Source organism: Muscardinus avellanarius, assembly GCF_963383645.1.
Source record: "Muscardinus avellanarius genome assembly, chromosome: 16".
In the NCBI taxonomy this organism is placed as follows: domain Eukaryota; kingdom Metazoa; phylum Chordata; class Mammalia; order Rodentia; family Gliridae; genus Muscardinus; species Muscardinus avellanarius.
Genome location: NC_137802.1, coordinates 37,421,279 through 37,445,582, shown reverse-complemented (window position 1 = coordinate 37,445,582; position 24,304 = coordinate 37,421,279). Strand labels below are relative to the sequence as shown.

The 24,304-nt window shown below is 47.5% G+C and overlaps 1 protein-coding gene across 2 annotated transcripts; it reads right to left on the bottom strand.

Moving 5' to 3' along the window:
- Positions 1-2,455: 2,455 nt before the first annotated feature.
- On the bottom strand, positions 2,456-23,658 carry MKS1 (MKS transition zone complex subunit 1; the record flags this gene model as incomplete). Of its 2 annotated transcripts, none has more annotated exons than XM_080713623.1 (18): positions 2,456-2,547; positions 2,651-2,748; positions 2,831-2,913; positions 3,440-3,573; positions 4,485-4,592; positions 4,689-4,758; positions 5,113-5,183; positions 6,773-6,838; positions 7,092-7,134; positions 16,655-16,711; positions 17,419-17,527; positions 18,153-18,257; positions 18,509-18,637; positions 18,771-18,868; positions 20,318-20,473; positions 21,096-21,166; positions 23,029-23,138; positions 23,570-23,658. In XM_080713623.1, the coding sequence occupies 18 exons, from the start codon at positions 23,647-23,649 to the stop codon at positions 2,456-2,458; spliced, it is 1,680 nt and encodes a 559-aa protein (XP_080569749.1). The 2 variants fall into 2 exon arrangements, with proteins under 2 accessions (XP_080569749.1, XP_080569748.1); XM_080713622.1 differs by having other exon boundaries at positions 21,096-21,151; positions 23,014-23,138; positions 23,570-23,649.
- Between the last annotated feature and the right edge of the window lie 646 nt (positions 23,659-24,304).

The window sequence follows — 24,304 nt, the reverse complement described above, 5'->3', positions numbered from 1 at the left end:
GGACTTCTTCTGGCACTTTTCTTTTTTTTTTAATGTGTGTGTGTGTGTGTGTGTGTGTGTGTGTGTGTGTGTGTGTTTACTGGAGATTAAACCCAAGGGCATTCTACCTCCTAGTTATATTCCTAGCCCTATTTTTTTTTTTTTTTTTTGGTGGTACTGGTACTGGGGGTGGAACCCAGAGGCTTTCTACCTCCGGGCTATACTCCCAGACCTATTTTCTATTTTATTTGGAAACAGGGTCTCACTAAGTTGCTGAGAGCCTCACCAAGTAGCTGAGGCTGGCTTCGAACCTGCGCGATCCTCCTGTCTCAGCCTCCCAAGCGCGGGGATTACAAGTGTGTGCCACCACGCCTGGCTTCCAGCCCTATTTTTAATCATTTATTTTGAAACAGGTTCTAAGTTGCAGGGGGGATCACTATGTTGCTGAGGCTGGCCTTAAACCTGTGATTCTCCCGTCTCAGCCTCCCAAGTACTGGGATTACAGGCACGTGCCACCATGCCCAGCTTCCATATTGGATATGGAATTTGCATAGGTTCAAATCCAGCCCTGGCCACTTAAAATACTGTGCACTAATACTGGGTAACTTATGTAACCACTAAGCCTGTTTCTTCATGAAATTTGTAAGAACTGAGTGAAATGCTGTGTGCAAAATATCTGGTACACAACAGATGCTCATGCTCCTTCTCCTCCATTTCTTGACCACCTGGGAGGTTCTGCTGGCAGAAATGGGGTGTTCTCACCGAGAGACAACACAGAGGCCTGCACCAGATTTCCTTGTCTCGAATCATGTGTGACAATGCTGGTATCACCACCTCGAGGTACATCCCGGGCCAGCATCCGGCCCTGTGACTCTGAGCTGCGGCCGTATTCCCAAGCTGAACCTGTCAGCCTGGTGAGGCCAATGAGGCTTCTGCAGGTAGGGGAGCCTGGGATGGGTCGGGCCCTCACATCCTTCCTGGACAGATGGCTGAGTCCTCTTAGGTCTCTAAACAGACAACAGAACTTGTAGCTAGGGACAGGGGCTCTTTCCTAGCTGCTTTCTGATCTGCTAGCTTCCGGGCTGTCAATCCAAGAGCCTAGGACTTTGGGGGACAATTAGGAAGTGTCCAACTACCCTCAGCATGGTCACTGACACCCTAAATCAGCTCCACTCCTGATGCACAGCAAATCCCTCGTGTAAGAGTTCTGGCATTTACACAGGAGTCTGCCAAGCCCAGCCCTGGAGTCAAGGGGAAGAGACTGAGGATGTTTTCCCACAGAACAACTGTTTCCCGCTGGTTGCTTTTGCTGGCTACAGCTCAGTTGGCTTCATTGGCTGAGAACGAGGGCAGAGACGCCTAGTGGTGATGGACCCACCCACCTCGGGAGCCAATTTTTTGTTATAATCAGCACCTGGTACAAGGACCTGCCAGCCAAGCCATGAGGCCTTGAGGTCCCAGCAAGAGTCAACTGGAGGGTTTCCAGCACTTTCTCTTGTCCTCGCCCCAACCACTACCATGACTAGACGATGTGGTCCCAGCATCTAGCCACCCCACTGTCCTCCTGAGCCTGCAGGCTGGGCAGCGCGCTCTACTTTACCAACAAATAAAGCACTGCTGAGGGCAGGGGCCGCCTTCTCTAGGTTGGGTGGGGTAGTGTGTGGCGTTTTGCCCAGTTGAAGACAATAACTGCTAAGAAGCAAATTGGCATTCTCCTTAAAGAGGAGGGGCTGAATTAAGACAGGCATAAAAGATACTCTGGGGGAGGGAAAGTCAGAAAGAGCAAAAGGGCGGGAGCATCAGAGCCCCGACATCAAGCATACCCCAGCCAGGTAAGTGACGTGAGCAGAGAAATAGCTGACAGAATATGAGTCAACATAAATAGTTTTCATTTGAGCAAAAAACAATAATAGACACCGCCTAGCTAGCAGGAAGGACTGGAACTGCTTTCAGCCTTCATTTATCCCAGAAGTCAGCTGGGAAAGTCAGTCAGTCACATCCCAAACTCAGCAAGCCCCAAGCAGCTGCGGAGAGCTACCCTGGAAAGAAGGGGCTGAGACTCACTGGCCAAACCTGAGATCTCTCTTGCCCTGCTCTTTTCTTGGAGGAAGGCAGGCTCCATCTTTAAAAGATGTAGAACCAGAGATCCCTGTAGCCTTCTGCAACTGAGATTGACAGGCCGGACAGGAGGCTTATGCCAAAGACAAGCTAATTATGGGGTCACCCAAAGCAGCTTCCATTAAAAAGCCTTCTTTGTTGTGGTGCCCATGTATAGTAGCTAAAATATGAAAGGGGGGGCACAGTCTCTTTATGTCCACATGGCAAGAAGACCCTGCGGAAGCCCAGGCAGAGAGGCAGGCCTGGGAATTTCCCAGCTCTTCCGGTCCTCAGCAGCCAATATGGTTTCCAGTAATAAAGGGATAGCCCAGATATCCTTGTCTTGTCCTCTTGCGCCACAGGCCAGCATGGCGGTGAGTTAGGAGAGCAAGGTTCCCGAGGGGCTCACGAGGTCCTGGGGGAGGCTCTCTCGGGCCTCCTGCATGCGGCGCCGGGCTCGGCGGAAGGCCTCTGCAAGGGAAGGAGAGTCTGCTGTGTAGTCAGGTGCCACGGTGCAGGGGGATCATGGCCTCTGCTGACTCTGGGTGGCCAGCTGCGGGACGGGAGCACCTACCCAGCACATTGTGAATGGAGCTCTGCTGGCTGAACCCTTCCAGACGGTCCAACACGCTCCGCATCCTTTTCCGGAGAGAGCTCGATTCCATGAAGGCCCTGCAGGAAGCCCACAAATGAACACAACTGCTCTCCGGCCCTGAGGGCAGAGAAGCCCAACACAGAGGGCGAGGCTACTCACCTGGACTGTTGCAGACAGTGCAAGCGGAAGGTGACGCTGCCTGTGGTCTCTGTGCGGAGTCCAAAGCGGCTCAGGCGCTCCCCCTGGGTACAAGGAGACCGCATCTGTCTGCGCAGACCCTGGGCCCAGGCGCCAGGCTACCTCACTGCAGCTCCAATTCCCACTTGGGGAGAGCAGCACTGTTGGGGAAACCTCATTCCATCACCCGAGCCCGCCACCACAAAGCTGGCTCCATGTGCCCAACTAGCTCACAGAACATCACAACCTTGCTGTGAATAAGCAGGCTTGCATGTTTGCCGCCAGTCCTGGCTACATTTGAGTACCCAGGTCTTCAGTAACATCATCCGGATCTAACTAGGGCCAGTGATCTAGGGGCCAGTGATCTAACAGGCACTGGAGGAAATCTCTAGGTATACCATGTTCCAGAGATCTTCTAGGATAGCAGTTAGCTATTTGTACCTGATTAATGTGGCCACGACTTCCAGCTTAAGCCATAGGGAGTTAAGGTCTAAGTAAAACTGAAGCAAGGGAGGGCCCAGACTCCACCTTCTACAGAAAAGCAATAGGAACATAAGTTCCCAGCATGAAGTCTCCCCAGGGGCAGGTCACCTTGAAGGTTCCTGGTATCCGCACGTAAGACAGGTCTTCCAGCTCCAGAGAACCACCAATAAAGAACCTCCTGAGCTCGGCCACGGGGCTGAGGTCCACAGGCCTCCACGTGGAGACTGTCAGGGTGTGGGAGCCTGTCAAGGGAGGAGGAGATGGGGCCGGGCCCACCAAGGACAGATCGCCCCTCTGATGCCCCAGCAATGACACAAGCCTTGACACTGCTAAGTCGCCTGGTGTGATGGTGACCTGACCTCTGGTGAAGTTTATGGCTGAGGTTAAGAGTGCGTGTTTGAAGATCAAGCAGAAATCCAAAGGTCTGCTCTGCCAGGATCACGTGTGCCCAGAACAGGCTTCTTAACCTCTGAAGCCTCCTTCTCTTCATCCAGCAAGATGGAAACAATAACATCTCCACCTCACAAGAGGTTGGGAGAGTAGATGAGAAGCTTTAGTACAGCGCCTGGCACTCAGCAACAGACCATCACTTTTACTTCAAAACAAATGCAAGCCGGGTGTGGTGGCGCATGCTTTTAATCCCTGTACCTGGGAGGCTGAGACAGGAGGATCACACAGGTTCGAAGCCAGCCTCAGCTACTTAGTGAGGCTCTCAGCAACTTAGTGAGACTGTTTCCAAATAAAGTATAAAGTAGGTCTGGGAGTATAGCCCAGAGGTAGAAAGCCTCTGGGTTCCATCCCCAGTACCACCAAACAAAACAAAACAAAACAAAAGAAATGCGGATTCCTTCAATACCATGTGCAGAAAGCCCACTCACCATGCAGCTTCTCCCTCTAGCCTATAAATTCAACCAGAGGGACATGGAGCACATAACAGAGACCACCGGGCTTCTGGAAGGTAATTCCAATTTCACTAGGTTCTTGCTGATGGAGGAGGGAGAGATTCCTCAAAGAAACAAGGACTCTTTCGAGTTAAATGCTCCTAAGTCCTCATTGTTCCTAGTTCTCACCAGAAGCACTGGAACCCTTTGGGAGTGTCAGTTCCTAGGGCCCAGGGAATGTAAGCTACCTGAGGGGCAGGGCAAGCGGTTACCTGGGGTGGAAGGCAGCACCACGGCCCCGTAGCCTTCCACACGGTACCTCTGCCAGAAGTCCAGTGAGAGGACCTCGCAGTAGAGCACAGGCCACTCTGGAAGGGCATCTAGGAGCAAGCAGGGACACGCCAGGTCAGGCCTTCCCCAGGACGGGGCTGGGGCTGAGCAGACCGGCAGCTCATGGTCACCGCTGAGCTACTTACCAGCAGATTCGTCCTCATGGAGGAAGAGGGCCTCAAATGTGAAAGGGTAGCAGAAGTAAGCCACCTTGTCCTAAAAAACAGTGTCACTTTATACTTGGTGTTGCAGGATGGGCAAGACCTCTCTTAGAATCTGTTCTCTCTGTGGCTGATAACAAGATCACCTTCACACAGAAAAAAAGGAAATTACTACCCGGTGGAAAATACGAGGCTGAGAAGCAAAGGGACAACCCAATACAAGCTGCTGCCATTCTCAAAACGAGTGAGAGAGGCCCCTGGACAGGCACCCTGCAGAGCCCACATGGAAGGGTGAAGCCCACTCCCAGCTCCTCGCCACGATGCATGGCTGTTGGCCTGATAAGGCCCCGATGCCACCCAGTGAGCAGATGTGTGTTGCTGATTAGGTACTCTCTCTCGCCCTCCATACCATTCCCAGGGACTTGGTGGCACAGGTCTGTGTTACTCCTGAGAGCTGCTGGAATGCGGGGCCTGACCAGTCTGAAAGACAAAGACCAGACAGTAAGTTCACCTGGGGGAGAGCAACGCCCCGAGAGAAAGCGAAGTTCCCTGGTCATCACTGGTTCACGTAATGAACCGTTTGCTACCTGCCTCGTGCCAGTGTAGCCTGGGGCTATGCTGGTGACCAGGTAAGTAGAGCCCCGTCTCATGGAGCTAGCATTCCAGTACACACGGCAGGGAGACAGCTGAGACCCGCAAGAGACTGGGGTGGTGACAAGCACTGTACTAAAAACAGGGCAGGGAGAAGGGGCTGAGAGGCTGGGCGGCTCATCTAGAGTGAGGTGAGAAGGCCTCACAGTAGTGACACGGGCCTCCCAAATGCAAGAGGAGGCAGCCAGGCTGAGATCCAGCAGGAAGCGTTTCAGACAAAGGAGATGGTCTGAATGGACTGAAGATGAAACTGAAGTTGACGGTGTTGGAGAATAGGAAGAATAACTGGGATGCTGTAAGGGGAGGGAGCAGGAGCCAGCCCGTGCAGGGCACGGGGACTGGGTTTGACTCTGAGTGGGAGGGAAGTTGTTGGGGTTTTCAGCTCCAACAAGACACAGGTTCACATTTTTTTTGTCTGTCTGTTTGTTTTTGCAGGTCTGGGGTTGGAACCCAGGGGCATTCGACCTACGAGCTACACCCCCTGCCCTATTTTTTATTCTTTATTTTGAAATCAGGTGTCACTGAGTTGCAGAGGGCCTCACTAAGTAGCTGAGGCTGTCCGTGAACCGTGATCCCCGGGTTTCAGCCTCCCGAATGCTGGGATTACAAACGTGCGCCACCACGCCCGGCTTGCACAGGTTCACATTTTTCAAAGTTCAATGTGGCTATGGCATATGTAGCAAAGGAAATGCAGGTGGGCGAGGAGGACAAGAAGGTAAGTCAGAAACCTAATGCACTGACCCAGGCGAAGATGGCGGTGGCCTGGTACAGGCTGCTACAGCGAACAGACTCAGGATGGCTTCTGAAGACAGAGGTCCCTGGTGGACCGCGCCACAGGGACTAGAGAAGACAAGCAGTCAAGGGTGTCCCAGGTTTGCGGCATCAAAATGGATAATAATAACTTTGTGCTATGATGGGGAAGACCAGGAAGGGACATCTGAAGGGGAGCTGAGAGTCAAACAGAAATGACCTGCGGCCACTGGACATGAGCCCGGGTCAGGGGAGAGGCTAGGGCTAGAGACAGGGCTCTGGGGGTCTGAAGTACAGATGGGATCTAAGGCATGGGACGGAGACGATCACCTGGAAAGACGAGGTAGAGAGGGATGGCGCCTGGGCACAGCCCTGGACACGCTCCTGACTTAAGATCAACAGGAGAGGAGGGATCAGCCAAGGGGCCTGGCGAGCCCCCAGTGGGAGGGAAGCGAGGAAGGCAGAGCCAGAGACAAAGCGTCTCACGGAGAAGAATGAACATGTCAAATGCTGCAGAGAGGTCGAGCATGGTGAAAACAGCGCACGGCGGGACCTGGCAGCACGTGGCGCGCTCTATGACCTGGGAAGAGCAGAGCCAGTTCTGGTGGGGACGGAGGCCTGGGACTGTCAGAATGGGGACAGAAGGAGGATGTAAGAATACCACTTACGAGCAGTCGGCAGTTCCACAAAGAAGTGGACGTAGAGGTTGTCATACTCATAGCCTTGGGCTGAAACTGAGAGAGAGAGAGACGAGGAGTAATTTTAGCTCATTTTCCTCCCACCCTTGGCACTTAACGCAGCCCCAAGAGCCCGGCATGTTCTGGAGACGAGCTTTCTGAGGGCCGGGAACCCTGTGTGTTTCCAGGAGAGGCTCGCCACCGACTGCAGACAGCCCAGGTGTGGAGAAGCCCAGGCGGCGCAGATGACTCAGGGCTCCATCGGACTCTGGTCCAAGCTCATGGGCTCTCTGTCCGACAAGACACTTACCCACCTCTCCATTCACAAAAAGCCGGAGGGTACCTGCGTCGGTCTACAGTGGAGAGAAGAGGAACAGATCAGGAGGCCTGGAGGGAATCAGCGCTTTTCCTCCAGCCCGTCCCCAGCTCTGCAGAAGACCTGACGCCAGAGAGCAGGCCCCGGGCCTCCCTGCTGTGCCTCACCACTACTGCTGCTCCTGGCACTTAAAAACATGTAGGGGGCAGGGTGGGGCGGCGCACGTTTGTGATCCCAGTACTTGGGAGGCTGAGACAGGAGGATTGAAAGTTCACAGCCTGCCTTGGCTACTTAGTGAGGCTCTCAGCAACTTAGTGAGACCCTGATTCCAAATAAAATATAAAATAGGTTGGAGATGTATCCCAGAAATAAAAGACCCCCAGGTTCCATCCCTAGTACCACACACAAAATAAATAAATAAAACACACATAGGGAACGAGTACCTCGTTTAAACGGCAGGAAGGGCAGTGCAGTAGGGCCTTACTAAAGGTAAGCAGCAGCAGTACCCTATGGCATGCAGTGCAAGAATGACCCTGGGACGGCTGAGGTCAAGAAACAGAGCTTTCTTTGTAATTATTTGTGTCTCTGTCTTATCTTTTTTTTTTTATGGTACTGGGGATTGAACTCAGGGCTACTCTACCACTGAGCTACATCCCTGACCCCCCTTTTTTTTTTTAATTTTGAGACAGGATCTGGCTAAGTTGCTGAGGCTGACCTCAAACTTGCAGTCCTCATGCCTCAGCCTCCCAAGTTGCTGTTATTACAGGTGTGTACCACCATGCCTAGATCTGTCTTAACTAACATGTATGTGTAGTACAGGTGTGCACCATCACACCTAGACCTGTCTAACATGTGCGTGTGTGTGTGCTGCTAGGGATTGAACCCAGGGGTGGCATACCTCCAAGTTCCATCCCCAGCCCTATATTTTAGTTTGAAACAGAGTCTCACTAATTTGATGTGAGCTGAGACCAGCAGGTAGTTCCATCTTTGTTTCCAGAAAAAAAAATGGAACTCCTGGGATAAGAGCAGACACAGAACAGGACTCTAGAATAACTGACCAGAACTGTTTTGCTTTGGGGTTTTAAGAGCCAAAATATTTGACAAGGAGAAAATATATCCTTTCTCTTTATGGGGCATTTTGGGAAATATATACATATAGAGTGAGGAAGACATTTTTCACCTTTATATTTATTTTTAAAAGTAAATACAGCCGGGCATGGTGATACCCACTTGTAATTCCAGCATTCAGGAGGCTGAGACAGGAGGATTGCAGGTTCATGGACAGCCTCAGCTACTTAGTAATGCCCTCTGCAACTCAGTGAGACCCTGTTTCAAAATAAAGAATAAAAAGCCGGGAGTGGTGGCGCACGCTTGTAATCCCCGCGCTTGGGAGGCGGAGACAGGAGGATCGCGCAGGTTCAAAGTCAGCCGCGCTGGCTAAAGAGACCCTGTTTCCAAAAATAAAATAGGTCTGGGAGTGTAGCCCGGAGGTAGAAGGGCTTCCAGGAACCCCAGTACAACCAAAAAAAAAAAAAAAAGAATAAAAAATAGGGCTGGGGGTGTAGCTCAGAGGTAGAATGCCCCTGGGTTCCATTTACAGTACCACACAAAAGAGAGAAATATAATCATTAATGCATTATCACTGATAAAAAAAATCCCAAACCACCTCACTTTGGGGATAAAAGTAACAGTCCCTGACATATTCATCACTCAATACTCCTCTACTACCTTCCAAACCCCTCCCATGCCTAGAGAGCCACCCACAACAAGTGTGTACCCCTTCAGACTTCTTTTCTTTAATATACTATATTAAGAGTTCTATATCCCAGGTGTGGTGGTGCATACCTATAATACCAGTACTTGAGAGGCTGAGACAGGATGATCACAGATTCAAGGGCAGCCTCAGTAACTTAGTGAGACTGTCAGCAAGCTAGCAAGACCTTGTTTCAAAATAAAAAATAAGCCAGGCGTGGTGGCGCATGCTTGTAATCCCCGTGCTTGGGAGGCAGAGACAGGAGGATCGCGCAGGTTCGAAGCCAGCCACACACGCTGGCTTAGGAGACCCTGTTTCCAAATAAAAATGTAAAAATAGGTCTGGGAGTGTAGCCCGGAGGTAGAAGGGCTTCCAGGAACCCCAGTACCACCAAAAAACAAAAACAACAACAACAAAAACAAAATAATTTAAAAAATAAAAAATAAGCCGGGAAGGACTTCCGGTAAGATGGCGACCGAGGAAAGCGGCACTTACAAGTCCCGCTAACAATCGAACTCTATTACCACAAAACCAGCGCCTTTCAGAGCCAGAAAACACCACCAGCAAAGAAATAAAAATGGTAAATACAAGGGACAGAGAAAAAGGGCTGGAAAAACAAGACACCAGAAAAAAACCAGCCCGAAGGGCCGCGCCCGCCGCGGGGCGGAGCTGCCGGAGGAGCCGGAGCAGCCAGAGCCGCAGCGCAGAGAAGTCAGAGCTGCGGCGCGAAGCGGAGCGGCCGGAGCAGCCGAGCGGAGCGGCCAGACCAGCCAGAGAGGAGCGGCCAGAACAGCCGGAGCAGCCAGAGCCGCTTCGCGGAACCGCCGGAGCGGCCGGAGTGGCCAGACCCGCGGTGCGGAGCAGCCGGATCCGCGGTGCAGAGCAGCCAGAGAGGCCGGAGCGGCCAGACCCGTGGTGTGGAGCAGCCTGAGCCACAGCGCAGAGCGGCCGGAGCGGCGCGGCTTACATCTCCCCTAGCAGCACCAGGCTCCAGAGAGGAGGGGGACTCAAAACAGAGCTCAAATCCAGAGAGGAGGTACTCTGGCCTTGCGGCCTAGGATGCAGAAGCAGCGTCTTACTGCTGGCGGCAGCGGCGAATTCACCAGACGGCCCTAGACCAACCCACACAACCAGCCACCAGACGCCTGAGAGGAGGGGTGGACAGCGAGTCAAGGTAAGCCGCTGCTGAACAGCCGGGCGGCAGTCAGCAGTTTCTCCGGTGCAAGGAGCGTCTAAAGCTCCCAAGGGCCGGGCACAGCACACCTGGCAGGGACTCAGCGGAGCTCAAAACCAGAGAAGAAATAGGCCACATCACGGCCGAGGGCGTGGCAGTGGTGCCATATTGCCAGTGGCGGCAGCAGCGAATCCACCGAGTTCACTACAGCTCCATCAGCGCACTCAACAAACGTGAGTCAAATTGCGGCCCCAAGGGGAGAAATCCCAGTACTGCACTCCCAGGGACTTGCGCAGATAGTCTCCCTGGGTCGGAGATTTTAGCAGTGCAGCCCAGTGGGGGAGTGGCAGTGGCAGAGATATCATACCATAGTCACAACTCCCCGCTAGAGAACACCCAACTTGGCACCCCCCACGGTCTAAGCAGCCTCAATTGACTCCCTGGGTCTGAGACTTTGTGATACAACTCAGTAAAGGAGTAGTGGTGACTGAGATACCACAGACTCGAGATCCAGAACATCTTAAGTGAACTCGTAGTGACTCAGGGAAGAACCCAGAGAAGGCACAAACTTCCAAAATCATGGGAAAGAGAAATAACAATGGAGCAGTGAATGCCCACAACCCCACAACATCAGAATCTGATAACACAGAAATCCAAAGATCTCTAGAAGATCAAATTAGGAAAATAACTCTAGAAATAATAGAGGACTTTTGAAAAGAATTTAGAGAGAGTCAAAAAGAGATAAAGGACGCAATTAATGAAGTGAAGGCTTCAATTCAAAGTATAAACAACAGATTAGACCACATGGAGAATAGAATCTCGCTTCTTGAAGATGACCATTCCAAAAATGAACGCATAGTTTCTAATTTAGAAAAAAAAAACCCGACAGCAGGAATCTGACATTGAAGAAATATGGGCCCATTTCAAGAGAGCTAACCTAAGAATAATTGGAATAGAGGAGGGAAAAGAAGGTGAAACCAAAGGGATCAACAATCTCATCAAGGAAGTAATAGCAGAAAATTTTCCAAACATAGAGCAAGAGGTTGATACACAGGTCCAGGAAACTTATAGAACTCCCTTTAGACAGGATCAAAGAAGAGGATCTCCACGCCACATAATTGTCAAAATGACTAATGTAGAAGCCAAGGAGAGAATCTTAAAGGCAACAAAAACAAAAGGCCACGTGACATACAGAGGCAAACCAATTAGAATCACTCCAGACTTCCCAAACCAAGTTATGAAAGCCAGAAGGGCATGGAGTAACATATTCCAAACTCTGAAAGAAAACAACTTCCAGCCAAAAATTTCCTACCCAGCAAAACTATCCATCAAATTAGATGGGGAAATAAGAAGCTTCCATGACAAACAGCAACTGAAGGAATTTATGTCCTCAAAACCAGCGCTAGAGAAAGTACTCAAGGAGATTAACTGCAAAGAGGAAATGGGTAATACACGCCAGAACCAAAGAAACAAGAATTCCCATCCAGCAGACAACTAAGCAAAGAAGAATAAACAGTATCTCAAACAGAAATAAGATCTTAACATGTTGGGAATTAAAAATTATCTCTCTATAATCACACTGAATGTAAACGGCCTCAACTCCCCAATAAAAAGACATAAAGTGGCAAAATGGATTAAAAGCCAGAATCCATCCATCTGCTGCTTACAAGAAACACACCTTACAAGTAAAGATAGGAACAAACTCAAGGTAAAGGGCTGGAGCAAGGTTATCCATGCTAATGGTACTCGAAGACAAGCAGGAGTAGCAACTATGATATCAGACAAGTTAGACTTCAAACCCAAACTTATTAGAAGAGACAAAGAAGGTCACATTTTACTGGTAAAAGGAATAGTCCAGCAAGAGGAAATAACAATAATCAACATCTATGCCCCAAACATAGGGGCAGCTACTTTCATAAATCAAACTCTTTGTGACATGAAGTCACACATAAATCCCAACACAATAATACTGGGAGACTTCAACACACCTCTCACAATACTAGACCGATCTTCCAGACAAAGGGTCAGTAAAGATATCTCAGAACTAAAGAACACCATTAATCAAATGGACCTGTTGGACACATATAGAATATTTCACCCAACTACAGCAGAGTTCACATTTTTCTCAGCTGCTCACGGAACCTTCTCCAAAATAGATCACATCCTGGGACACAAAATGAGCACTAGCAAATTTAAAAAATGTTACATACTTCCCTGTGTCATTTCAGACCATAATGGAATGAAACTAGAAATCAACTATAAGAAGACCCAAAGAAACAACATAAACATGTGGAGGCTGAACACCACACTTCTGAATGAAGAATGGGTCATAGAAGATGTAAGAGGTGAAATCAAGAAATTTCTAGAAACAAATGAAAATAAAGAAACAACATATCAAAACCTCTGGGACACTTTGAAGGCAGTATTAAGAGGAAAACTTATAGCACTGAGTGCTCACATAAGAAAAACAGAAAATCTTCAAATAAATAGCCTTACGACACACCTCAAAGCCCTTGAAAAGCAGGAACAATTGAACCCCAAAGCCAGCAGAAGACGGGAAATTATTAAAATTAGAGCAGAAATTAATGAAATAGAGAATAAAAAAACAATACAGAAAATCAACAAAACCAAAAGCTGGTTTCTTGAAAAGATTAACAAGATTGATAAACCACTGGCCAACCTAACTAAAAAAAAGAGAGAATCAACCCAAATTATGAGGATAAGGGATGAAAAAGGAGACATTACTACTGACAGTGTAGAAATCCAGAGGATTATCAGAAACTACTTTGAAAAACTATACTCCAACAAAATGGAAAATCTGGAGGAAATCGACAACTTCCTAGATAAATACAACCTTCCTAAACTGAGTCAAGAAGATATAGAACACTTAAACCAACCAATAACAATCAAAGAGATTGAAACAGCAATAAAGAGCTTACCATCAAAGAAAAGCCCAGGACCAGATGGTTTTTCAAGTGAATTCTATAAAACCTTTACAGAAAAGCTAATCCCAATACTACTCAAACTATTTCGGGAAATAGAAAAAACCGGGACTCTCCCAAATACATTCTATGAAGCCAACATCACACTAATACCCAAACCGAATAAAGACAGTTCAAGGAAGGAAAACTAAAGGCCTATATCTCTGATGAACTTGGATGCAAAACTATTAAACAAAATACTAGCAACACGTATTCAAAACCACATCAAGAAAATCATTCACCATGACCAGGTAGGGTTCATCCCAGGGATGCAAGGCTGGTTCAATATACGAAAATCAATCCATGTAATTCATCATATAAACAGAATCAAAGACAAAAACCACATGATCATCTCAATAGATGCTGAAAAAGCATTTGATAAAATTCAACATCCATTTATGATAAAAACACTGCAGAGAATTGGAATAGAAGGAACATATCTCAACATTATTAAGGCAATCTACAACAAGCCCACTGCCAGCATCATATTAAATGGGGAAAAACTTCAAGAATTCCCCCTAAAAACTGGAACGAGACAAGGATGTCCACTATCACCATTTCTCTTCAATATAGTACTAGAGACTCTAGCCAGAGCAATAAGGCAAGAAAAGGAAATCAAAGGAGTACAAATAGGAAAAGAAGAACTTAAGCTTTCACTATTTGCTGATGACATGATACTATATTTAGAAAACCCAACAAACTCAACCAAAAGGCTTATAGAACTGATCAACAAATTCAGCAAAGTATCTGGATACAAAATCAATCTTAAAAAATCAGAAGCTTTCCTGTACACCAACCATAAATCCACTGAAAAAGAAATTCAGAAAACACTTCCACTCAGGATCTCCCACAAAAAAATAAAATATCTAGGAATAAATTTGACCAAGGAGGTAAAAGATCTCTACAAAGAAAATTATAAAACACTGAAAAAAGAAATCGAAGAAGATCTTAGAAGATGGAAAGATCTTCCATGTTCATGGATTGGCAGAATAAATATCATTAAAATGGCCATCCTCCCAAAAGTGATCTACAGATTTAATGCAATGCCCATTAAACTACCAAGATCATTCCTCACAGACATAGAAAAATCAGTCCTTAAATTTATCTGGAATAACAAAAAGCCCAGAATAGCCAAGGTAGTTCTCAGTAACAAAAACCACGCAGGAGGAATCACAATACCTGACTTTAAACTATACTACAAAGCCATTGTAATAAAAACAGCATGGTACTGGCAAAAGAACAGATATATAGACCAATGGAGCAGAATAGAAGACCCAGAAACAAGCCCACACACTTTCAGCCAATTGATTTTTGACAAAGGGGCCAAAAACATACACTGGAAAAAAGATAGCCTCTTCAACAAATGGTGTTGGCAAAACTGGTTAACCATATGCAGAAAATTGGATGTTAATCCCACTTTTTCACCCTGTACAAAAGTCAACTCACGATGGATCAAAGACTTGGAAATTAAACCAGAGACTTTGAAGCTCCTTGAAGAGGGCATAGGTCCAACACTACAACACATAGGCACAGACAAACATTTCCTCAATAAGACCCCAAAGGCACAACTAATTAAAAGGAGAATCAATACATGGGATTGCATGAAACTGAAGAGCTTCTGTTCAGCAAAGGAAACTATCAAGAACCTCAATCGAGAGCCAACAGAATGGGAGAAGATTTTTGCCACCTACCCCTCTGATAGAGGACTAATATCTAGAATATACAGAGAACTCAAGAAACTCAACACTAAGAAAACAAAGCATCCAATAACAAAATGGGCAAATGAACTAAATAGACACTTCACAAAAGAAGAAATTCAAATGGCCAATAAATGCATGAAAAAATGCTCAACATCACTGGCAATCAGAGAGATGCAAATCAAAACTACCCTGAGATTTCACCTAACTCCAACTAGAATGGCACTCATTCAAAACACAAACAACAACAGATGCTGGTGAGGATGTGGAGAAGTGGGAACTCTAAGACATTGTTGGTGGGATTGCAAATTAGTGCAACCACTTTGGAAAACAGTATGGAGAATCCTCAGAAGAATGGGAACACACCTACCATTTGATCCAGCAATACCACTGTTGGGTATCTACCCAAAAGAAAAGAAACCAAACTACCAAACTAATGCATGTGTATCTATGTTCATAGCTGCACAATTCACCATAGCCAAACTATGGAACCAGCCAAGATGTCCATCAACAGATGAATGGATTACAAAACTGTGGGATATGTACACAATGGAATTTTACTCAGCCATCAAAAAAAACTCAATTACATCATTTCCAGGGAAATGGATGGAACTGGAGGACATTATGCTAAGTGAGATTAGTCAGTCACAAAAAATAAGAAATCAGATGCTTTCCCTAATATGTGAGAGTTAGGGAGAAAAGAGGAGCAAACAAGATAACCTAAAGGAAGAGAAAGGAGGGGAAGAGAAAAATCTCTAAAGCACACAATGTACCTAAACATATTGAAGTCAATCACTAAGCCAAGCAAGGAAGGGAGGGACAGGGAGGGAATGGGGTGGTATTTGGGTAGGGGTTAAATCAGCGATGAGTACATGTTTGTACACACAAGTTTTTTACCCCAATAAGTTGTATGAATATAATGCACCAATAAAAAATAATAAAAAAAAAAATAAGCCGGGCGTGGTGGCGCACCCTTGTAATCCCAGCATTCAGGAAGCTGAGACAGGAGGATTGCAGGTTCACAGATAGCCTCAGCTACTTAGTAATGCCCTCTGCAACTCAGTGAGACCCTGTTCCAAAATAAAGAATAAAAAATAGGGCTGGGGGTGTAGCTAGGAGGTCAAATGTCCCGAGTTCCATCCCCATACCCACAATAAATAAATAAATAAATAAATAAATAAATAAATAAATAAATAAGGCTGGGGTGTAGCTCAGAGGTAGAAGGCCTCAGGGTTCATTCCCCAGTACCAAAAAAAAAGAAAAGAGAAGAGTTCTATATCAATAAGAAAATTTAAAACACATAGGACTATGCCCTCTATGTTAGTCTTTAATTTTCTTTTTACACTGCAGACAGAGTATGTTTTTTTTGTTTGTTTGTTTTGGGTTTTTTTGTTGTTGTTGTTTTGGGGGTTTTTTTGGTGGTACTGGGGTTCCTGGAAGCCCTTCTACCTCCGGGCTACACTCCCAGACCTATTTTTACATTTTTATTTGGAAACAGGGTCTCCTAAGCCAGCGTGCGCGGCTGGCTTCAAACCTGCGCGATCCTCCTGTCTCTGCCTCCCAAGCGCGGGGATTACAAGCGTGCGCCACCACGCCCGGCAGCAGAGTATGTTTTGAAGATCTTTTTCTTTTCTTTTTTTACTTTCTTTTTTAATTAATTAATTGATTAATTTTGCAGTACTGGGGATGGAACCCAGGGGCATTCTATCTCCAAGCGACACCCCCAGCCTTATATTTTATTTTTAATTTGAAACAGGGCCTCACTAAATAGCTGAGGCTGTCCACAAAACGCAACCCTCCAGTCTCAACCTCCCAAATACTGAGATTACGAGCATAGGCCACCACGTCCAGCCTTGTTTTGGAGACCTTCGAGAGAGGCACTATCACTCATCCATGGCCAGAATGCTGTGGCTAAGCACAGCTCACAGAGCTGCCAGAGCCAAGTTACTCACCATCTCAAAGTCAGTGCCCACGAGGCTGTTGAGATACTCCTTGTGTCGGCCATAAAGCTGAAGAAACAAACCAAACCAAACCTCAGGGTGCAGCACAAACCAGGCCAGGGTTCAATTCAGAATGGGAGAAGAAAAGCAGGAATAATGGGAAAAGCCTAAGCATCCCAGCCGCTGCATCTTAAAAGTGCATCTTAAAGCGAAGCGCAGGCCGGGCGTGGTGGTGCACGCTTGTAATCTCAGCACTTGGGAGGCTGACACCAGAGGATCGCAGGTTTGAGGACAGCCTCAGCAAGTAGTGAGACTCTCATCAATCCAGTGAGACCCTGTTTCAAAATAAAAATAAAATAGGGCTTGGAGTATAGCTCAGAGGTAGAAGCCATGGGTGAAGCAGAGAGACTCTGGGTCTGGGCAAATCCTGGCTCTCAAAGGGACAAGCTCCATGTCCACTTAGTTCCTCAATCTGGGCTTTCTCATTTCTAAAAAAGCAATGATAAAAGTGTCTGCCTCAAAGAGCTGTTGTTAGGTCTAAATGAAATGTATGTGAAGCACCTGGCCCAGAGCACGGCAAATGCTCAAACGGCCACTGTTTTTATCTTGCAATAGGATCAAAATAAGTCCCATCTGTCAGCCACGTTTCGCAGGTGGGAAGAGGGCTGAGAAGGGAAGGGGTCTTCCCCAGCAACTGTGGACACCTGCCTCAGACGTGGCCTCGGCCCCCAGGCACAGGGCTCCCCCTCTGGGACTCAGAATGAACCAGCTCTTACATCCTTGAACACGCGCTGCTCCCGCTCTTCCTCCTCCGGCTGTGCGAGCGAGGACACGTTGTCGATTGTATACTTCCACAGCTCCTGCTTCTCCCCCTCGGTCTCAATTCTGTAAGGTCAAAGCCACAAGAGGACCACCTCTGATGACAGAGATGGGCGCCTTGAGACGGGGCCCAGGGTGAGCTGTCAGGGGCCACACACAGCACCTGAAGGACATGACGACGAAATGGCCATAACGATGACCAGGAGAGGGACAAAAGTGGCAAAGCAGAAAGGGCAGCAGACTAGATTCAGGGAGCATAGGTGCTGGGCCTACTCCCACCTAGAAGTCATGGTGAAACCCTAAAGCCCAACATCCTGGGCACCCATTTCTCTCACCTGAGAAAATGGACAGGCTGGTTGAGGCAATTTACAACTTATAGCTCTGTTGTCTGAGACTAGAGATGAGGAAGTCAGCCCAGTCTTGCTGAGTCCTCCCCCTGTTGTGATCAGTCCCATACTCAGCAGTGCAGAGAATCATTTTCCTTTAACTATACTGATGAAGAGATCATTTTCAAATTGGTTGCGCATTTTCTGAGAGTTTCCTAATAGCCTATAGCCCAGAAGAGAATGAACTCTTGCCTGGGAATGTGAACGTTGGAGCAGATGGAGGGCTTTCCAGGGATCACTGCAGGGGCAAGAAGGGAGCTAGGGGAGGGATGTCAGCCTCCACTACCCTTGCTTCCTCTCCTCACCTGTAGGGCCCTTTGAGGCCAGTGAAGTCAGGTTTCACTGTGATCACGCCATTGCTGTCCACCTTCAGGGTACAGAGGACGTGTTCGTACGTCTTATAGCCAAGCCTAGAAACCAGGAAATCAATGGCAAGCTCAGGATCACTGGTGCCACCACCAGAAAAAGGGACGAAGCAGGCAGCCACTGCAGGGGAGAGGACGGAGGACACGGGAGAACTACCGCGGTGAACTGCTTCCTTCTGAGCATACCAAGGAGAAAAAGACCCTTCCTCCCATGTGTCCCAGATGACTATGACAGGAGGTGACGGAGAGTGACAGAGAGGAGGAGGATTTGAGCTGGCAGCAGAAGCTTCACTCACTTTCCGTATGGCCCCAGGTCTGCCATGATGTACATTGTCTGAAGAGGGGTGTTAATGACGTGGTTGTTCCTGACAAACTCTTCTGAAGGTTCCCAGGTGACGATGCGTGACTTGAAGATGCCGCCCTCCCTGCGAGGAACCACAGGAAGGGTCACTCCTGTGGCACCCTGAAGAGTCAGAGAGGAGTATGGGAAAGCACAGCCCAGTGGGGGTGGATGGGACACTGAGAACACCGGTGCAGGTGGACACAGCTCGCACTCACATCCCTCGCCTGTCCTGCCGTCGCCGCCTGACATTTGCCATCCGCTCCACCAAAAACGATGGCACTTCGCTGGCTGCCGTGGTCATTTTCTGACAGTGCTGGGGAAAGAGAGCAGCCGTGTGAAAGCCATCTTTCAGGGGCACAGGGGCCAAGCCCCGGCAGGGGAGTCTCCCTCCTGAAATCTACCAAGTACAGCGACCTGAGTTATACCTGCCGATGGAGGGGAATAGGAGCACAAAACAGCCAGAGAAGATGCCTCCGGTGTCTTGACTTGCCCCAAGAGTTTAGGTGAGTTACTTATGCGAATATCAAAACTGATCTGCATTCTCTGAGCATATACCAACACTAAGTTGGGTTACTTTGCCTGGTAGATATTGAAGTTTACTAGGTGGTTGGAAAATGCCAAATGCCAAATGAAATACAAGTATTTTATGGAAAATCCCCCCTGAGTAATAACCATATTTTTATTTGCTTTTGCAAAACAGACAACCCAAACTTTATAAGCTACCAACCCGCGAACCCAAATCCTCCTGTCTCAGCATCATAAGTACTGGGATTACAAGTGTGTGCCACTATGCCCAGCTTGTGAACATTCTACTTCTGAGCTACACCCCTAGCCCAACATTTTTATTTTTTATTTTGAGAAGGAATCTCACTAAGTTGCTGAGGGTCTCACTAAATTGCTAAGGCTGGCCTTGAACCTGCAATTCTCTGGTCTCAGACTCCCAAGTACTAGGATTACAGGCCTGCACCACCTCACCCATCTACACACCAATCTTTCAAAAACACTCTTCTTACATCGACTACTTGCAGAGTCCTATAGGGTCACAGACAAAATATAAAAAATAAAAATCAAGCCAAGCATGGTGGTACACGCCTGTAATCTCAGTATTTGGGAGACTGAGACAGGAGGATCGCAGGTTTGCGGCCAGCCTCAGCTATTTAGGCCCTCCGCAACTTAGTGAGACCCTGTTTCAAAAATAAAGAATAAAAAATAGGGCTAAGGGTGTGGCTTGGAGGTAGAAGGCCACTGGGTTCCATCCCCAGTACTGCAAAAATAAATAAATAAATAAATAAATATCAGAACATATACGCTCTACCTTCGGAGTTTAAAATCTCCCTGATAAGAATGAACATATACAGTGACTTAATAAAATGTCAAGAAAATCCACAAGGGCATGTTGGGACAGGCAAATTAAAGACATGAGCCATTCCTGGATGGCTGTACTCAATTCTTCAAAACCATATATTCATCTTGGCTGAATTTTATCTAGATGATTCTAGACACCACCCACCTGTTTTCTCAGTCGGCACACTGCCAGGCTCCCTCCACCCGAGCCTTCCAGAAGGCAGAGAGGGGAGCAGCAGTCACCCCACCTGCGACCGTACCCACTCCATTCTAGCCTGGAGCCGGCAGCTCCTAGCAGCTTCTAGACAGGCTACCTGTCTTCCCTTTCCAGGCTTCTGATTTAACACACAGAACTGTGAGGCCAGAAAACCAGGGGAGGCAAAGAAAGGAAATCATGGCACCTTTGAAAGAACAATACCTCCTCCAAGTTGGTGTATCTGTCAGAGTCAGTGTAGGTGAAGATTCGTCGGTTCTTCCTGCCATTGGAATTCTCCAGCTTCAAGATCTCTTGGCGGTACTGATAATCCAAAGGGCTCTGACAGGCTGCCTCATTTTGGTACAAATCCACTTCAAACTGAGGTCGCCACAAGGAAACAGATTTAGTGAGAACACTTCAAACTTCTGTTCCTGTAATTGTTTCGTCCAACCACTTCTACAGAGTTGATGCTATTTGACATATTTTCACAACCAGCTCTCACTTATTAATTTTGGGGGGCACTGGGGGTTGAACCCAGAGGCATTCTACCTCCAAGCTATACCCCCAATTTTCTATTTCTTATTTGGAAACAGGGTCTCACTAGGTTGCTGAGATCCTCACTAAGTTGCTCAGACTGGCTTTAAACCCATGATCCTCCCATTTCAGCCTCCCAAGTACTGGGATTACAAGTGTGCACCACCATGCTTAGCTAAACTCTTACTTACTAGAATAATGGAGGTCAAGGAGATAAGAATGTTAGAGCTAAAAGCAGCTGAAGTGATGGTCTAATCCAACTCAGCCACGGCAGATGGCATCCAGCCCAGGGTAAGAAGTGCCTTACCCAGGAACATAAACCAAAACAGTGGCCGTCAGTATTTTATGTTGTCCCATCAACACAACAGGGGAAAGCACAAACTGTTAGACCTTCTCTGGAAATCAGCAGAGCAGTAAGTATCACCAGCCAGGTGGAGGCAGACTGAACTACGTGACACTGGCTCACCTGGCTAAAGAGCTTCTCCTGCCATCCAATCACGACTTCTTCCTCTTCCTCTTCCTCTGGCCTGTGTCCACCTCCAAAGACAACAGAGTCAACAGCCTGAGACAAAACAGCATCACTTCTTGCTCTGGGGCCAATTATAACCCAAGGTCCCTCTCTTGGATCTCACAAAACACTGCCTGGAGTTCATTGATTTTTTAAGCACTCAATCGCAACAAAGGCTAAAGAGGCTGTCGATATAGCCTGGTTAGTATGAGCAGAAGCAACGATTAGAATCTGACGTCTCAGTCACTACTTTAGTTTGAATAAAAGGTAGCCCAGCAGGTAGAAAATATTTTATCTCACCGAGCATCAGAAACTGAAATTTAGATATATGCTTAGAGCCGTCCCCTTCTCAATCCTAACTGTCTGCATTTACTAGATAAAGAGCCCTAGCATTTTTCCTGAAGCCATATATAGCGTCACAAATACTATAATTTAGGAGACCAAGCATCAGGAAAGGACAGGGAAGGCAAGTAAATGACTATTTAAATAACCAGATCTAGCTGGGCGTGGTGACACACACTTGCAATCCCCGCACTTGGGAGGCTGAGACAGGAGGATCACACAGGTTCAAAGCCAGCCTCAGCTACTTAGTGAGGCTCTCAGCAACTTAGTGAGACCCTGTTTCCAAATAAAATATTAAAAAATAGGTCTGGGAGTATAGCCCGGAGGTAGAAAGCCCCTGGGTTCCACCCCCAGTACCACCAAAATTAAAATAAAATTTAAAAACCAGATCTAGAGCCGAGTGTGGTGGCACATGCCTGTATTCCCAGCATTTGGGAGGCTGAGACCTGGATCCTCCTGGATAGTGGTTTGCAGACAGCCTCAGCTACTTAGTGAGGTCCTCTGCAACTCAGTGAAACCCTGTTTCAAAATAAAGAATAAAAAATAGGATTGGGAGAGTAGCTCGGAGGTAAGATGCCCCTGGGTTCCATCCCCAGTACTGCAAAGAAAGAAAGAAAGAAAGAAAGAAAGAAAGAAAGAAAGAAAGAAAGAAAGAAAGAAAGAAAGAGATCTAACACACTGTGGATGAGTGTGCCTTTTTCAGAGATATGAGCATCACAGTCCACCAGCTTACACTTGCCCTCATTTCTAAATAGAGACAACAAAAGCAGAAACACAAGTGACCTAAAGAGGACCTTGTCCTGTCTCCTTCACTCTTTTGGCTTCCTAGATAAGGAAATTTGTGAGAACACAGTTGAGGCTCACATATACATTTTTCAAGTATTCTCCAAATTTTAAAATTGTTTTTCAAAGTGTTTATATCTATATTTAGAGCCTGAAACATAATTTTCTTGGACAAAAAAAAAATGCCACAAATGGTATTTACATTGCCAGGCAACTATATAACATATCAAAAGTATGGTATTTGTTATTTAACTACGTTTGGCCACAATTTGGACTAGTATTTTTTTTCTTCTTTTGTACTTGGGGTTGAACCCAGGGTCATTCTACCTCTGAGCTATACCCTCAGCCCTATTTTAGTTTTAATTTTTAAACAGGGTCTCACTAAGTTAGCAGAGGATCTCACTTAGTTGCTGAGGCTGATTGAAAACCTGCAATCCTCCTGTCTCAACCTCCCAAGAACTGAGATTACAGACATGTGCCATCTGTAATACAGCTTGTACCAGTATTTTACGGCGTGGGTCATGCCTTATTAAATTTCATACACAATAAAGTGTAGTAGTTAAGGGTGCCTGGGTTCAAATCCTGGTTCCAACATTTACCAGATGGGTGACAATGGACCAGGAACCCATCTTTATGCTTTCCATTCCTCCTCTTTAAAAAAAGATGCGGGTTTCTCTTAAGACTACACATCTGCTCTGAGAGGTACTTCTACGGCCAGACCCTCTTCCAGACCCCCAAGAGGTAGCATCACCACAGTAACACCCACTGGCAGTTGGATGAGGCCTAAAAGTGGCCAAGTCTATGAGGTCTTTCCCCGACTGGGCAGCAGGCTGGTAATGAAGAAAGTTGCTTGATGTGATTCTTTGCAGATGAACTCTGTTTAAAAAAAAAAAAAAAAAAAAAAGGCCCAGACACATTACAAGACACACAACCAGGAGATGAACACAGCAAGAATGAGGAAACAAAGCACAGAGACGGCCTTGCAAAGGCGTGCTGGGTGCAAACAACTGAGAAGGTCTAGGTGGGACGTGGGTACCACGGGGAGCAAGTTAGGGTGGGAGGCGGTGTTGGGGACACGGCCCTGGGGAACTTGGGGGCGACAAGGACTTGAAAGGACTTGGGTGGGTCTGGAGGTGTGCTTGGAGGCTGCAGTAGAGAAGGGTCTGGACAGGACGAGAAGTGCGGAGATCAGGGAGGAGCTGGTGGGGATGGAAGGCAGAGGGGGGCCTCAGATCGCCGGAAAGTTTAGGCTAAAATTATCTAAGAGCAGGAAAGCCTGGGGCCCCAGGGCTGGGCCGTGCGACTACCGTAGGCGCAAGTTGCGCACGGGGTCCCGGGAACGATAGACTGCCTCCCCCGTGTCAGTACTCCAGACGGTGTCCGCCATGACAGCTGCGACGCGCAGCAACTGCGTCAGAAAGCGCGCCGCCCCCAGGTCTCCTAGCAACGGAGACGCTGGGTTCGGGAGGCGGCGGCGGAGCTGCGCGCGCAACTGCCCACGAGCCGCCCCCAGTAGATGCAGCCCAGGCCGAGCGTTCTCTGGCGCTCTAGAGCTTTCTTGCAGGCTCGTGGGGCTCACTAGTCACCCGAATGGGATCAAGGCTCACTCACACCCGCGACGTGACTTAATTCGGTCTACAAACGAGGAAACAGGCCCAAACACCAACGCACTTCCTTTGGGCGCAGAAACAATGATGGAAGTCCAGACCAGAGGACCCTAATCCACACTCTCCACTTCTTCCACTGTGCCACTCCGCCTTCCTCCGAATGTGCATGACCAGAAGAATACACCTATTATTCTAAAGGAGTCAAGGAAGGTGCTGTCAACGCAGACACACAAAATAAATTTTTGGAAAATAGAAATGTCAGATTTATTAGTCATGTTGGTATTCACTGAGTCAGAGAAAGAAAAAAATCAAGGAAGCCAACAGTAAAAACAAGGAAGCCAGGTCTAAGGAAGGAAAAGGTGTTTTTGTGAGCTGGTTCTTACCCTGGGTGTGTAAGTTCTGGACCAGTAAGCCAATTCTGACACCACACCAGCC